This window comes from Gymnoscopelus braueri (genome assembly GCF_963280865.1).
Source record: "Gymnoscopelus braueri genome assembly, chromosome: 2".
Lineage (NCBI taxonomy): Eukaryota > Metazoa > Chordata > Actinopteri > Myctophiformes > Myctophidae > Gymnoscopelus > Gymnoscopelus braueri.
The window spans coordinates 5,971,279-5,986,728 of record NC_137604.1 but is presented as its reverse complement, the minus strand read 5'-3'; the positions used below and the strand labels follow the sequence as shown (position 1 = coordinate 5,986,728).

Below are 15,450 nucleotides of genomic sequence, written 5' to 3'. Positions count from 1 at the left end.
AGTACCAATACTGCAATGTAGAAATACTCTGTTACAAGTAAAAGTACAGAATTAAAAATGTACTTGAGTAAAATAACAAAAATATTGGCATCAAAATGTACATAAAGTACCAAAAGTAAACGTACTTATTATGCAGAATGTCCCATTTCAAGTTTTCAAATGTATACATATCTTTTGAAAATAGCCGATCTACAAGCTCACAATGCGTCGCCTCGCGACGCATTGTGAGCTTGTAGATCGGCTGTTTTCAAATGGCCGAAAAACTATATAGGGCTGAAGTGGTTGATGTATGTTTTATAATAATAATCTAAATCTACAAAGTAACTAGTAACTGAAGTTTTCAAATAATTGCAGTGGAGTAAAAGTACAATATTTGTCTCTGAGATGTAGTGGAGTAGAAGTAAAAGTATTGGAAATTGGAAATACTCAAATAAAGTACAAATACCTCAAAATGGTAACTTAAGTACAGTACTTAAGTAAATGTACTTAGTTACTTTACACCACTGGAATTAGTCATTATATCGCCTCTGTCGGGTGGAAACCTCATACGTCCAAATCTGTTACTTTTCAGGATTGAAATAAAACAATTTGCAAAAGTAGCAGATCTACAAGCTCAAAACGCGCCGCGAACTTGTGGATCTGCTTTTGCGCGACGCTGCCGTATGATCAAGTAGGGCGTTAATTTACGTAAAAACACAAAACGTTAAAACGTGGAGAGAAGAGGTGTCTGCCCGGCAACAACGGTATCAGCTTGTTAGCGCAGATGTGTTCGTTAGCGTTTCCCAAAACACTACAGAGAGAGTTCATTGTGAAAATGTAAATAAAAACACACACACACACACACACACACACGTCAAACTGTATGCAGATTTGCAGAATGATTTGCAGTGGTGGAAAAAGTACTCAAATTCTTTACTTAAGTAAAAGTACCAAAACTGCAATATAAAAATACTCTGTTACAAGTAAAAATCCAAAATGAAAAATTTACTTGAGTAAAAGTACAAAAGTATTGGCATCAAAATGTACTTAAAGTACCAAAAGTAAAAGTACTAAATATTTGAAAATAGCCGATCTACAAGCTCACAACGCGTCGCGATGCGACGCGTTGTGAGCTTGTAGATCTGCTATTTTCAAATAGCCTAGGTTTAAAATAGGGCTAAAGTGGTTAATATATGTTTCATTATATCATAATTTATATCTGAAAAGTAACTAGTAACTAAAGTTTTCAAGTAAATGTAGTTGAGTAAAAGTACAATAATTGCCTCTGAGATGTAGTGGAGTAAAAGTAAAAGTATTGGAAAATGGAAATACTCAAGTAAAGTACAAATACGTCACAATTGTACTTAAGTACAGTACTTCAGTAAATGTACTTAGTTACTTTCCACCACTGATGATTTGTATTTTGTATTTTTATTTGTAAATCATATTTGTGTATATGGACTCTTTACCCATCCTCAATGTGCCTGTGTGTGTGTGTGTGTGTGTGTGTGTGTGTGTGTGTGTGTGTGTGTGTGTGTGTGTGTGTGTGTGTGCGTGTGCGTGTGTGCGTGTTTGTGTGCGTGTTTGTGTGCGTGTTTGTGTGCGTGTACGCGTGTGCGTGCAGGTGTCCTACGTCAAGGCGATAGACATCTGGATGGCCGTGTGTCTTCTGTTTGTGTTCTCGGCGCTGTTGGAGTACGCTGCTGTTAACTTTGTCTCCCGGCAACACAAAGAGCTGCTGCGCTTCCGGCGACCCCGCAGGAGCAGGAACAAGGTATACAATCTACCCAGTGGTGGAAAGTAACTAAGTACATTTACTTAAGTACTGTACTTAAGTACAATTTTGAGGTATTTGTACTTTACTTGAGTATTTCCAAATTCCAATACTTTTACTTCTACTCCACTACATCTCAGAGGCAAATATTGTACTTTTACTCCACTACATTTACTTGAAAACTTTAGTTACTAGTTACTTTTCAGATATAAACTATGATATTATAAAACATAAGTTAACCACTTTAGCCCTATTTTATACCTAGGCTATTTGAAAATAGCAGATCTACAAGCTCACAACGCGTCGCATCGCGACGCGTTGTGAGCTTGTAGATCTGCTATTTTCAAATATTTTGTACTTTTACTTTTGGTACCTTAAGTACATTTTGATGCCAATACTTTTGTACTTTTACTCAAGTAAATTTTTCATTCTGGACTTTTACTTGTAACAGAGTATTTTTATATTGCAGTATTGATACTTTTACTTAAGTAAAGAATTTGAGTACTTTTTCCACGACTGAATCTACCATGCACACACGCAACGTATACAATCAATCTTCCATGCACGCACACAAGGTAGGCTATACAATCCTCCATGCACGCACACAAGGTATACAATCTTCCATGCACGCACACAAGGTATGCAATCTTCCATGCACGCACACAAGGTATACAATCTACCATGCACGCACGCACAATAACCATTTCCTTATCCAAAAAGATATCACATACACTACCTTTAACCACTTAAAAACAGACATTGTTCAGGTTAACCCATTGAGACCTGAAGCCGATTCTACATGTCTCCTAAATCTCAACAGTATTCTGAAAAAACGTATGTTTCTATATCAGTGGTGCTCAATCTTTTTCATGTCAAGGACCCCCAAAATTATATGTATTTGGCCACGGACCTCCATAAAAATATTTTGTTCCAGGGACCCCAGAAGCAAAGATTTGAGTTAAAAATATTCGCTTTAAAAATATATATATTCAAAGATTTGCACACATTTTCACAATTTTTCAAAAATAGCAGATCTACAAGCTCGTAGCGCGGCACTCGGTGCCGCGCTATGAGCTTGTATATCTGCTATTTTTGAATAGCCCAAAGTGTAAAATAATGCTTTTTTAGCTCAAATCTAAAAATGACAAAGTTCCAGGTCTTAATGGGTTAAAGTGTTTAAACTGATTGTGATGCTATATTGACACATTTAGCTGGGGACCCCCTGGAACCCCCTTTTTGAGAACCACTGTTATAAACAATGCCGGTTATTCGGGGACCCCCTGGAACCCCCCTTTTTGAGAACCGCTGTTATTAACAATATCAGTTATTCCCTCCTCAACGGCCACAATAAAAACCGATTCATACAGCTGGTTGTTCTTCCTCTGGAGAAGACAGTGTAGCGCTGCTATTCTTTATCTTCAGTCCTTCAAGCCAGACAACTATTCCACAATCTTCAAATGCATAGAACCATGCCTCCTGAAAGCCACAACTCTGTCATCAGCTTGTCATTTCCGTTCACAATTCTTTTTAATTTATATATATTTAAAATATATAACCACCAAGCTATACCCTATATGCTTCGACTAGACTGATTTAGGGAATGCACATTGGAGGGAGAAACAATAGCCTGTTCAAAGGCCCGATATGCCCCCTATTCCCGCATATCTGAGTAAATACCTCCAAAAGGTTAGCGACACCCACAGTCACAATACCAGAGGGAGCGTTAACAACAATTTGGTACCACCCACCCATAAATCAAACATGGGCAAATTCTCCTTCTACAGCACTGCCACCCAGGATTGGAATAGTCTAACTCCAACCCTCAAAAAATGCAGTTCGCTGGGCTCATTTAAAAGAGCCTTAAAAAAAATCACCTTTCAGGAGGCCAAAAGAGGAGGTAGTACCATTTTCCCGTTAGACAGCAGACCCCCCCCCCCTGTTCTTGTACATATTTTTTTTTCCCCCTCTTTTTTTTTTTTTGTTGTTGTTTATTTTGTAATGATATTTGAACTGTGGTGCCACTATATATGCCTATGAATTGAATACCAAGGCCCTCATTGGAAACAAGTCCGCAAGGACTTTTATGAACGGACCTGTTAGACAAAGTATTTTAAATGTAACTGTGCCGTTTTAATTTTTTTTGCCTAATAAAATATTCAATCAAAATCAATCAATCAAACATGGACAATATCTGAGCCAAAGTTTGAAGGTGTGCCGTGGGAACGTGAATGCACAAGCTAGATTGGCCACTGGATTGTACGTCATTGTTGCAGCCTACAGGGCCCTATTTTGCGTTGAAGTCGCTATACCCACCATTTGGGGATTTAGAATGGCGCAAGGGGCGTTCCCGTGGCCAAGATGCTATCTTCCGACACCAGCCTTGTCCCTAAAACACCTGCGTTACCCGTTACATTATGCATATAGGTGTGGTTTGGGCGTTACATTAATGAAACCAATCACCGTGTCAGATGCCATTGCCTTTAAGAGAAGACTGCGCAAGCCGGTATCACCAGTCCAATCTTACACTCTCTCCCTCTCTGCTCATGGAAGAGCAACGTTGCCTTGGAATAACATTATATGTGATACACAGAATTATCACTCACACATTCCTGGTTTTAGAGAACTTTAAATTACAGCAATCGCTTGTGTTCTGTATTAACTCTTTGACTGCCAGAGTATTTTCATAAAGTACTCCCCCAGTGCCAGCAATTTTCGTGTTTTTTTATTTTTATATTTTGAATTTTTCTCATGAAAATAATTTAAGGGGACATAATGTAAAGACCCAGCACAAATCCGCCACTAGAGTGCAGCACATGACTGCTTGATCAGGTCGTTGGGTCTCTCTCAGCCTTCTTGATAGATTAGACAGGGAAAAACATGAAAACGGAAGTGACGTCGTCCCAGATTGTTTTGATCGCCAAAATGCCGTCGTGATACACGACGGCGATGACTGATCGTCACCCAGACCATAGATTATAGAAGAGAAACTGTCCGTTTGTCCGTCATACCGTGTGAAAGACCGTTTATTTACCTATTTTGGACGAAAATGACTGGGGAAAAGAATCAAAAACCGGAAACGGAATCCAGGTCATGAAACCGGATGCAGATGTCCGTGAAGTAAGTGGAACTCGAGAATAACATTGAATATTAAGCAGCATAGCGCAATCAGAGATTAAACAATGAACGCGCGTCCAGTGCGTCGAGCGCGTCGACGGCCAACTGGACAAAGTAGCACTTGACGCGTTATCGCGTCGTCCGCAGTCAAAGAGTTAACTTTCCATTGCAGGCGCGCTCTACCAAACAGTGTGATTTGGCATAGCGGCTGGTTTTAGAATCCGCTATGCGCTTTCCCATATGTGTGTGGGCAATTTTCGGGATAACGCAACCACACGGCTATGGCCACACCTCCAGGGGCAAATAACGGAGTCGGTATAATGTATAGCGGTTAGTGGGGTCGTCAGATACCGTTTGGGGTCAGCGCCAGCTGCCTTGTGCATAATTAACGGGTAGTGGATAATGCCAAGGGATTGTGCAAGGTGGAAAAAAGGGCCCACAGTCTACTTGTCATGAGTGCACTGCAATAAATAGTTAAATCACAATTGCAATTTAGCCATTTAGCAGTTGTTCTTATCCAGAGTGACTTACAAGTGTGAGATGGGAATAGCTAAGTAAGTATGAACTCTAGTCAACAAACAACAAGGTACACATATATATATATATATATATATATATATATATATATATATATATATATATATATATATATATATATATATATATATATTCTTTTTTTCTTATTTTTTTTTTCTTTCTGTTTTATAACCGTCACTGTTACTATCTACTTAAGATAGGGTCTTTCGGTATGAAACCCCACATTTTGTATTCAAACAAGCAACCTTTCTCATAACATAACTACATTTGTAACACACTTTTATGAGACCTCCTGTTTTAATAGACATACATGTACTATGAGTTATGATGATTTTAATAGTGGGGGACTGGGGAGACATCCTGCTTCTATATATATATATATATACATATATATATACGCACGCACGCACGCACGCACGCACACACACACATACACACACACACACACACACACACACATACACACACACATACATACATACATACATACATACATACATACATACATACATACATACATACATACATACATACATACATACATACATACATACATACATACAGTTATCATTATTTCAATAGACATACAATACATGCGTTATGAGTTGTAATGATTGTAATAGTGGAGCGATCTCCTGCTTCACTAGACATACATGCATTGAGAGGCACGGCTTGACCCTGACAATGGCAGCTGCGTCAACGCATAGATGTTGATGCATCTATGGTGTATGCAATTCTCTCTTATGGTCACATGGTATTTCGAAAAGTGTTTAGACAAAGTGCCACACAGTGTCTCTGTGTGTTGCAGACAGTGCATGTCCATCACTCCATGTGAACTTATGATTTGCCTCTTCATAATTCTGCTTTTTCCTCCATTTATAGTGGCCGCATTACATCACAAGAGCCACTAGATGTCACTGTCATTCTGTCTATTTCTATCAGTTTACAGCAGAATGGACAATACGGAAAATGCTATCACATTATCCATAAATACATACGAGTAAAGCCAATGCCACAATTTCTGTTTACGAGGTATAGTTGTAATAAACTAATAATGTGTTATGACACTAACTATAATAATGATTTATAATATACAATGTTTTATACACATTGTAATAAGGAGCAATGTATGTTAGTTTGTCTGGGAGATAATCTTATGATGTTGAGCAGCTAAAGTAATGTGTGTTAACCTTTTCTTTTATTATCAAAATGTATCTAGTTTGGGGTATTTTATTGAGTGCTCTACTACTTATAAATCGATATAGGCTCTTAGAGCAGGCTAAATGTCATAAAGCATTAGTTATAATTATAACCAGGTGGTATAACTACACATAATGTAATTACTTACTTACTTTCTTATAAAGAATAGAAAGTGTTAACACAAGCGCATCTAAAAGCCCAGTTTATACAATACATTAAGGCAAAAGTCATCCAGGCTACGGAATTAACAGAACAATCAGGGTCCCATGTGTTTTATTTGTATTGTTTCGCAGCTATTTATTTTATATCGACTTAAGTATTTTGAGTTTCTGTGTGTGTCTCAGTGTTGCCTTTCTGTTTTTTTCTTTTTTTTGTTTCGTATGTGCTTGTGTTGTTGCTGCTGTGCTTTGGATTCTTTTGCATGCGGCCCCCCCTGGTGGTAGAATGGTGAAGGTGCAGTTGATCCAGTGGAGCTAGCAGAGTCTCTGCGCGGCATTGACACGTCAGAGCCACTGTACGGATCTCTGAATGACATCTACACACACAGGGTAATGACACCATGCCACCTCACTATGTCACCGTCCCTATCTCTGAATGACATCTACACACACAGGGTAATGACACCATGCCACCTCACTATGTCACCGTCCCAGTATGTCACCACCAGACCAGTGGTGGACAAAGTGTTATCGTTGCTGTCGGGCAGAAACCTCTTATCTGCTTAAGGGTAAGTGATTTTCTTTGGTTAAAATAAGTGTTAATTAGCTCTATATTCTGATAGTACTCATTGCTATAGAGTGTTTGTTCAGTAAAAAAGAGTCTCCCATCTCTCTCCAGCTCTTTATTAAACAGAAAATGCATTTTCAGTGCTCTCTCCTGATTGGCTTAAATTTTGTCACCTACCTGAACATGTACTAAAGAGCTGGAAAGACCCCTGTGACAACAAACGCTCTGTGCCAATGATTACTATCAGAATATAGTACTTTAACCGCTTAACAAAAAAAAAAGAAAATGACCCAAAAAAATTCACTTACCCTACCTTTAACTTTTTGTATTTTTTTCTCTAAATGAATGCCTTACTTGATCATATGCTACAGCGTCACACAAAAGCATCAAAAATAGCAGATCCACAAGCTCAAAACGTGGCGCAAAGCGACATCTCAAGCTTCTAGATCTGCTACTTTTGAATTTGAATCCTGAAAAGTAGGCTAACAGTTTTGGACTTATGAGGTTTCCACCCGACAGAGACAATATTGCTCAAGTAAATACTCCAGTATGACATTTTTGGAATATTTCCCCCCAAAATGTGAAATAAGTCAAATAAAATAAATGTGCAAAAATAGTGAAAATAGCAGATTAAACAAGCTCACAAAATGCGTCGAACCACTATGTGATGTTGGCCGGCATGCAGATCTGCTATTTTCACTTCTTGTGAAATAGGGCTGAAGTGGTTCATTCATAATCAAATTTACGCTTGTAAGAAAATGTACTTATAACCCTTTTGACTGCCACCAAATAACACATCGTTCTCGCCACGCCACTAACCTTTGAAAAATCATGGAATATTTTCCGTGACCGCTTCATTACACGCACGGGGGGACAAGAGATTTTTACTGGTCGACTAATTATTAATATTTTTGCCATTGTTTTAATGCCATTACTATTATTATTATCCTCCTGCCTTTATTTTTATTCTGTTTTAAGGGAAGCGCTTCTGGCACAGCAGCACAGCAGCGTCTCCAAGGATCCTCAAAAGGGGGTTATAGCCCAATAATAGGCAATCATTGAGCATACTTTTGACCCCCTTTTGATAAAAAAGTAAAGGCAGGAGGATCCGTTGCATAGTTGAATGTGGCTTGTTTTTGCCAAAAAGCAACAGAAACAGAGATAAAGCCATTTTTCCACAACAAATAAACAGGAAGTAAACAAGCTGTTTTTTTTATTTTTTATTACGTCATTTCCGGGTCTGTCGTCAACTGGCAGTGAAAGCATCATTCATAGGGTAGCGAACAGTGCCACTGGTGGAAAACCACTGAAAACACAACATCTTGTCATTCTCATCAACGACAGGCTGCGCCTTCGCCATCGAGCTAAAGGGTTATTTCATTTTCAAAACAATTTTGGGTCATTTTATCATCTACTCAAGCTTTTGTGATTACCCCAGACGTTCTTTTAAGTTGCTTTATGCAGTATTGAGATATTTGATATTAATTTTATCAGACACACCCCCTTCCTATACAAACCCATTGTAACTTCAAACTCCATTTTAACCATGTTAGATTCATCAAAAACACCCCAAAAACTAAAATGGCCAAAATTCTCCTCATGTATTAGAAGGACAATATCAGTCACCAGCACCAAGAACGGGTGTTTCCGATGAATCTAACACGGTTAAAATGGAGTTTAAAGTTACAATGGGTTTGTATGGGGCGTGTCTGATAGAATGAATATCAAATATCTTAAATACTGAATCAAGCAACTTATGAACTGTCTGGGGTTTGATTGATTGATTTACTTTATTTAGTAAGACATGAGAACATCAGTACATGGAAGTACAAATTCACAATACAAGGTCTACTAAACTGGGAGACTCATTAAGCACTGAGCTTGTTTAAGATGAGATCCCCATGCACACAAATCATGATGACATAAAAGAGACAGACAGATATACACACTACTATATAGAATGTCATACAATCAGCTTACAGGTTACTGGTATGAAGAGTGAAAAAAAATGTACAAGAGAAGAAAAATAAATGGGGAGGGGGGTAGGGGGGTATGGGGGTAGGTTAGACAGGGGCCATTTTCGAATTGCAGCCTCCTGAAGGTGTATCTTTAGGGCAGTTTTGAAAGTGAGTAGGGTTTTACACTCCTTTACTTCTTTTGATAGGGCATTCCACATTTTTGATGAATAGCATGAGAACGAGTTCATTCCCTTTGTTGAGCCAAATCTGGGTTGAACATGATTTGTGGAGCTGCCTCTGGTGTTATGATCGTGGACTTCATTAACATTTAGGAAGTATTTAGACAAATACAGGGGGATCCCAATATTGTGGTGTATATTGAAGACCAGGCCCATAGCAAGTTGCTGTACTCTGTCCTCAACCCTAAGCCATCGAATCCTAGCAAAATGAGCAGGGGGCTGGGGGGCTCAAGAAAGCCTGAGTAGACGATAAAATTACCCAAACATTTTTTTAAAGTGAAATATCCCTTTAAGTACGGTTCTCATATAGATTAGTTTACTGTCCACCACTGAATGACACTATGCTACAGTGTCTCACCATCTCACTGTCTCTATGTGCAGCCAATGCTTCCATTTAAACATTTAAACCTATATTTAGTTGACCGGATTCCATGGGGCTCTATACTAGAACCCCTGTCCTCTTTTGTTTTTGTGTCCCTATTCTGGAGAGAATAGGGACACAAAAACAAACTCATTTAAAATAGGTGATTTACAAGCTCACAACAACCAGCTCAGTGACCTTGTGCTTAGAGTGTCCGCCCTGAGACTGGGAGCTGGGTCATACCAAACACTATACAAATGGGAGCCAATGCCTCCCTGCTGCGTCCATGCGACATACTGGCGTCATGTCCAGGGGGTGTACTTGTACCTCACGCTACACAAACAGGACATAGGGCTCCTGACCTATGAGCCACATGGCTCGGGAACCCAAGGCTAACTAAGCTCACAATGCAGCAGAATATGGCACGCTGTAAGCTTACAATGTTTAGTTTAGGGTGTAAACAGGAAGGGGCTTGTATATGGGGCCCTTGGGGATGTATATGGGGCCCTTGGGGATGCTGTCAACTAAGTATAAGGTTTAAGTGGTTAATGTGTCCTTGTTGTCATTGTTGATGTTGTCATTGTTGATGCTTTTCCTAGTTCAATGTAAAATAATAAAACACTTTTAAAAACTATTTAGAAAAAAATATCAAAAATCACACCCAGTGTGAAGTCAGCGGTGCCCTTGCTGAGTTTATTTCATTGAGTTATACAGTATTATTTTTAAATAATTCCGATGGTTTTGTCACCTGATTTTGTCACCTGTTAAAGCTGCACTATGTAACTTTACCTCTTCTACCCCGGATTTGAAGCCGTTTTCCTGCACAAGTGCTGCATTTTTTTTCGTTTTACCATTGTGCTAATATCTCCTGCTTCCTCAGGGGAGACATTGAATCGTGACCTTCGGGTCAAATTTTGTGTCAGATCCTGTGTCTAGGTGAGACATGACCTTTGACACTACATGTCTAAACACCATCTAAACGTCTCAATAGAAGAGCAGGGAGACAAAATACAACATTGTAGAAGTTATATTGTATTAATACACTCAACCATACATAGTTCTGTTACATTGGTTCAAAAATATTGTTTTAATATTGTATCTGAATTCCTCACCTCAAAATGTAATTGGAAGTTAATTGAAATCTCAGACGAAGGAAAATTGGGCTCACAATCATTGGCTTTTTGACAATAATTGGTGGCCATATTGGATTGATGCCAATTAAACATATTTCCGCAACTAGGATTTCTTAGGACTTTCACTATGTTGTTCTGGTGACTTCATAGAAATGGTCTGTGAAGACCAAACCTGTTGTTTTGGGGAGCGCTAATTTCAGTTCATTCAACCTCCACTTGTGTGTTCGCTAGTGAGGCACTCCCTAGCGAGACATATACTTCAACAGTGCAACGGTATAGCCTGCAGATCGGCTATTCTCAAATAGCCTAGGTATAAAATAGGGCTAAAGTGGTTAATGTATGTTTTATAATGTAATATATTTATATCTGCAAAGTAACGAGTAACTAAAGTTTTCAAATAATTGTAGTGGAGTAAAAGTACAATATTTGCCTCTGAGATGTAGTGGAGTAGAAGTGAAAGTATAGACAATTGGAAGTACCTCAAATGTGTACTTAAGTACAGTACTTGAGTAAATGTACTTAGTTACTTTACACCACTGGTTGTACTACAGCCAAACAGCAGGTAGAACGGTTATCGCATAACCGTTCTACCTGCTGTTGTTCTGTCATCAGGCTTGGAACTTGTGCTTTTCATTGTGGAACTACCATGACGGCTTTTACCTGTTGAAGTTACCGCTCTGTGTGAGCCTGTCACCAGGCTGGACGTGGACTTAACTTTACCTGTGGACGTACCATGCGGTTTTACCTGTGGAAGTTACAACCCTTTGTGGACAATGGGTTTGAACCTGACAATGTGTTGAGACTCAGTTTAAATTTAAATCGCATGTACAATGTGCTGCTAATCTCTTGCACCTTATGTCTAACTTCATACTGTACATACTGTACCAGCTGGATTATGCTATAATATATATAGACAACATTTCTCTTTTAAGGTTTGGTTTCTTTTCATCCTTCCTTCCTTTCCTTTCATCCTTGCTTTCATGCCCCTGCCCTCTTTTTTTATTTTCTCTTCATGAAAACACCCAAAACAATGGGAGTTTACACCTGTAAACCTATGTGATGTGACAATAGAGTTGATTGTCATTCTGATTCATTATGCATTCCCTACTACTACTCCCAGCGGTTATTCGTTTGGCATATCCTTTCCTTCTTTTTCTGTTCTTTAAAAGAAAAAAAGTTTTTGTCAATTTTTAACATCTTTGACTTTCAACTTGAAAGTCTACTTTCTGATAGTTGCGGCAGCTCTGAAGATCCGGGCCAAATGAAATAGGACGGGCTGGAAGCCTGCTTTGCTGGGCTGGCCATATAAAAGCACACAGCATAGAAATGTATTTCTCTTTTTCTCTTTTACTATCATCCGGTTGGACCGGCCCAATCGTCTGTCGGCCTACCAGGGAAGTCCCGGTCGTCAAAACAGTCAGTCTGCCCCTGTGACTAAATAATAACTACGTTGGACACATTGCAACACAGGTTCTGTGTTCCCATTCCCCAAAAAGTAACTGTTGTGGACATACAAGCGTCGTTATGAACATCCATCTTCCAATCGAGCCTTTCTGCCAGAAGAGTTTAACCCATTAACCCGTTAAGACCGGTCTGTCTTAATGGGTTCTGTGTCATTTTCTGATTTCTTTGGCTATTCAAATATAGCAGATATACAAGTTCGTAGTGCGGCACAGAGTGCCGCGCCACAAGCTTGTAGATCTGCTATTTTTGAAAAAAAATGAAAATGTGTGTAAATCTTTGAATATATATTGTTAGATATATATAAAGATTTCCCCCCAAAAATACGATTTTCTAAAAAAAAAAAATCTGATCTACAAGCTCATCACTATGAGCTTGTATATCTGCTATTTTTTTATAGCCAAAGAAATCTGAAAATGACAGAGATGCGTTCCCGGTATCAATGAGTTAAGACGTGAGGCCGATTCTACAAATTAATTTTTTTTCAAAAAATAGCAGATGTACAAGCTCGCAGTGCGGCACGAAGCTTGTATATCTGCAATTTTTGGAAAGCCAACTCAAAAATCTAAAATGACACAGATGCTACACAGATGCTACACAGATGCTACACAGTTGCACTAAGGTCTTAATGGGTGAGCGTCACTACTTGTGAGAAATGGAGGTACCTCCATTTCTCACAAGTAGTGACGCTAGTAGGGAGCTCGGGTGACGCAGTGACAAAGTGCTTGCCCACCATCACGGAGGTTGGGGGTTAGAATCCACCGTGGTGCATCCGGCTTTGTCGAGTGTCTAGACGAACACAATTGGACCGTTTTCGGGCGAGGGAAGCCGGGCGGGGAGGGTGATATTTGACACTGCACATACTCACTACGGGCTAGGGGGGGGGGGGGGCGACACCTGTCAGAAGGGAGTGTTGGGCGGGAGGAGTAGGATGAAGGCTCTACGTCCTCCCGGCGGGGGCTCCTCACTGGCAGGTGAGTCATTCAGGTACGACATTAGTGACAACACACACAGAAATGTGTGGGGAGGAATTCATTTAGGAGAAAAAGGGGTAAAAAAAGCAACCAAAAAGATGCTAGTGATATCTCCTCCTTCTAACCTCCTTGTCCCCTCTGCCCCCCCCCCCCCCCCCCCCCCCACAGGAAGAGGAAGTGTGCGAGAGTCGTCTGAGCTTCACGGCCTCCGCGTCCACCACCAACAACAAGGACTCCTCCGTGTGCAAGGCCAGCGTCAACAACACCGTCGCCGCCGCCGCGGCGACCACCACGCCGGGAGGCGGCCCGGCGACTGCCACGCAAAACCCTCCCGGGTCGGCGGGAGGGGGCCCCCCGGCCCCGGCGCCCACGCCGGGCGGCAGAACGCACGAGGAGATGAGGAAGCTGTTCATCGACCGGGCCAAGAAGATCGACACGGTGTCGCGGGCCGGGTTCCCCCTGGCCTTCCTGTTCTTCAACATATTTTACTGGGTTCTGTACAAGATCCTCAGGCACGAGGATGTACACAAACGATAGACGCATATAGCGGCTGCTGCAGAGAGAGAGAGAGAAAAAGAGAGACGTTGATCGTACGCACAGGTTTATACACTTGAACCACAGCATTTGTATTCTGTGGGGAACATTGGCCAAAGATAGCTGATCTACAAGCTCATAGCGTGTTTTGTTGCAACGTGTTTTGAGCTTGTAGATCGGCAAGTTTTGGCAAAGATATTTGGTGTGGACAGAAAAAGTACAGAGCCAACTGAGGTCCTGTTTACCAAGTCTACGAGGGTTTAAATGGTTATGCAAACACACATACGCACAGACAGACACAACAACAGGAGACACCGACGATGTCCATGCGACGCGCCTTTCAAAGTGGCTTGTGTCGCTGTACAGTTCACGCTACACAACCTTCCGTCTTTAATGGGATGTCTCGTGTCGTTGTGTTTTTTTTTTGCACGCTGTACGTTGTGGCGTCAGGGTACGATCACACATTTACAAGGCCTATCTGTGACAAGTCTGTCTCTCCAAGCTCACCAAACGGTGTCTTGTCATGAAAATAATTAAAGAAAACATGCGTGAGAGATTACATGGGAAATGACAGCTACCACGCATGGGACAGGATTCCAAAAATGGATGTCCACCAGAAACGTTCAGTCCAAGTTGCGTGTGTGCGCTGATTGAAGACGATAAATCGTACAGTGTGCAGGTGTTACGACTCCTGCCCCTGTTTTCTCCTAACCCAGTGTCCTGCATTCTCATTGGCTGCGGCTCGTGACTGCTCTCTACTGGTCACAACACTTGTCTCGTCTGCGAAACACCGGCGAGTGTCTAGGCCATGCCCAGATGGCATCTTTGTAGAGTTATGTATTTATTTTGTACTTATTTATTTATACAAAATGTTTGACAAATATCGAAACATTGGTAATTGTAGGTTTATTGATTTATTAATTGTTACAACCTAACCAGCTAACTGTTAGCTACTGTTGACTGTGATGAGTGTGGGGAATGATGCTTCCGTGGATGAAGGAGACAAAATGGGATTTATTAAAGCCAATACATGCTCCTCCTTCTGCCGTCAGAAAATCATCCAGACAGGCTTTCTGAGCTATAGTTCGGAGAGTCAGGAGATCTGGAGGTGCACGGGTTCCGAGAACAAAGTGCTGAGACTGCCCATCAGAAGCTAGGAATGACGTCAATTTGTAGTCATATCTTTCAGAAGAAAAGTTTGGACTTCAGAAGGAGCGTGCCCTGGGTTTCAGTGTTTTCCCTGCACCTTAAGTTTCAAGCAAACAAGCTGCTGTGAAAGACGGCCATCTGTTATGTTGAACTGAGTGACTTAAAGCTAGGTTTTGAAGGAAGGAAGAAAGTCCACACTCTGCATAATTGCTTTACTTTGCAATCAAGTACACAACGTTTCGGCCATACAACATGGTCTTCATCAGGCAATGAAGGCCAAACGTTGTGTACAGTACCTGATTGCAAAGTAA

At 40.5% G+C, this 15,450-nt stretch overlaps 1 protein-coding gene across 1 annotated transcript in view; it reads left to right on the top strand.

Annotated features, from left to right (window-relative positions):
* Positions 1-13,993, top strand: part of LOC308075811 (glycine receptor subunit alphaZ1-like) — a gene marked incomplete at both ends in the record, with an annotated part of 70,995 nt that extends 57,002 nt beyond the window's left edge. The window contains 3 exons of the mRNA XM_080415779.1: positions 1,604-1,753; positions 7,048-7,152; positions 13,625-13,993. Coding sequence (XP_080271905.1) covers positions 1,604-1,753; positions 7,048-7,152; positions 13,625-13,993 — 624 coding nt within the window. The remainder of the gene's footprint in view (positions 1-1,603; positions 1,754-7,047; positions 7,153-13,624) is intronic.
* Between the last annotated feature and the right edge of the window lie 1,457 nt (positions 13,994-15,450).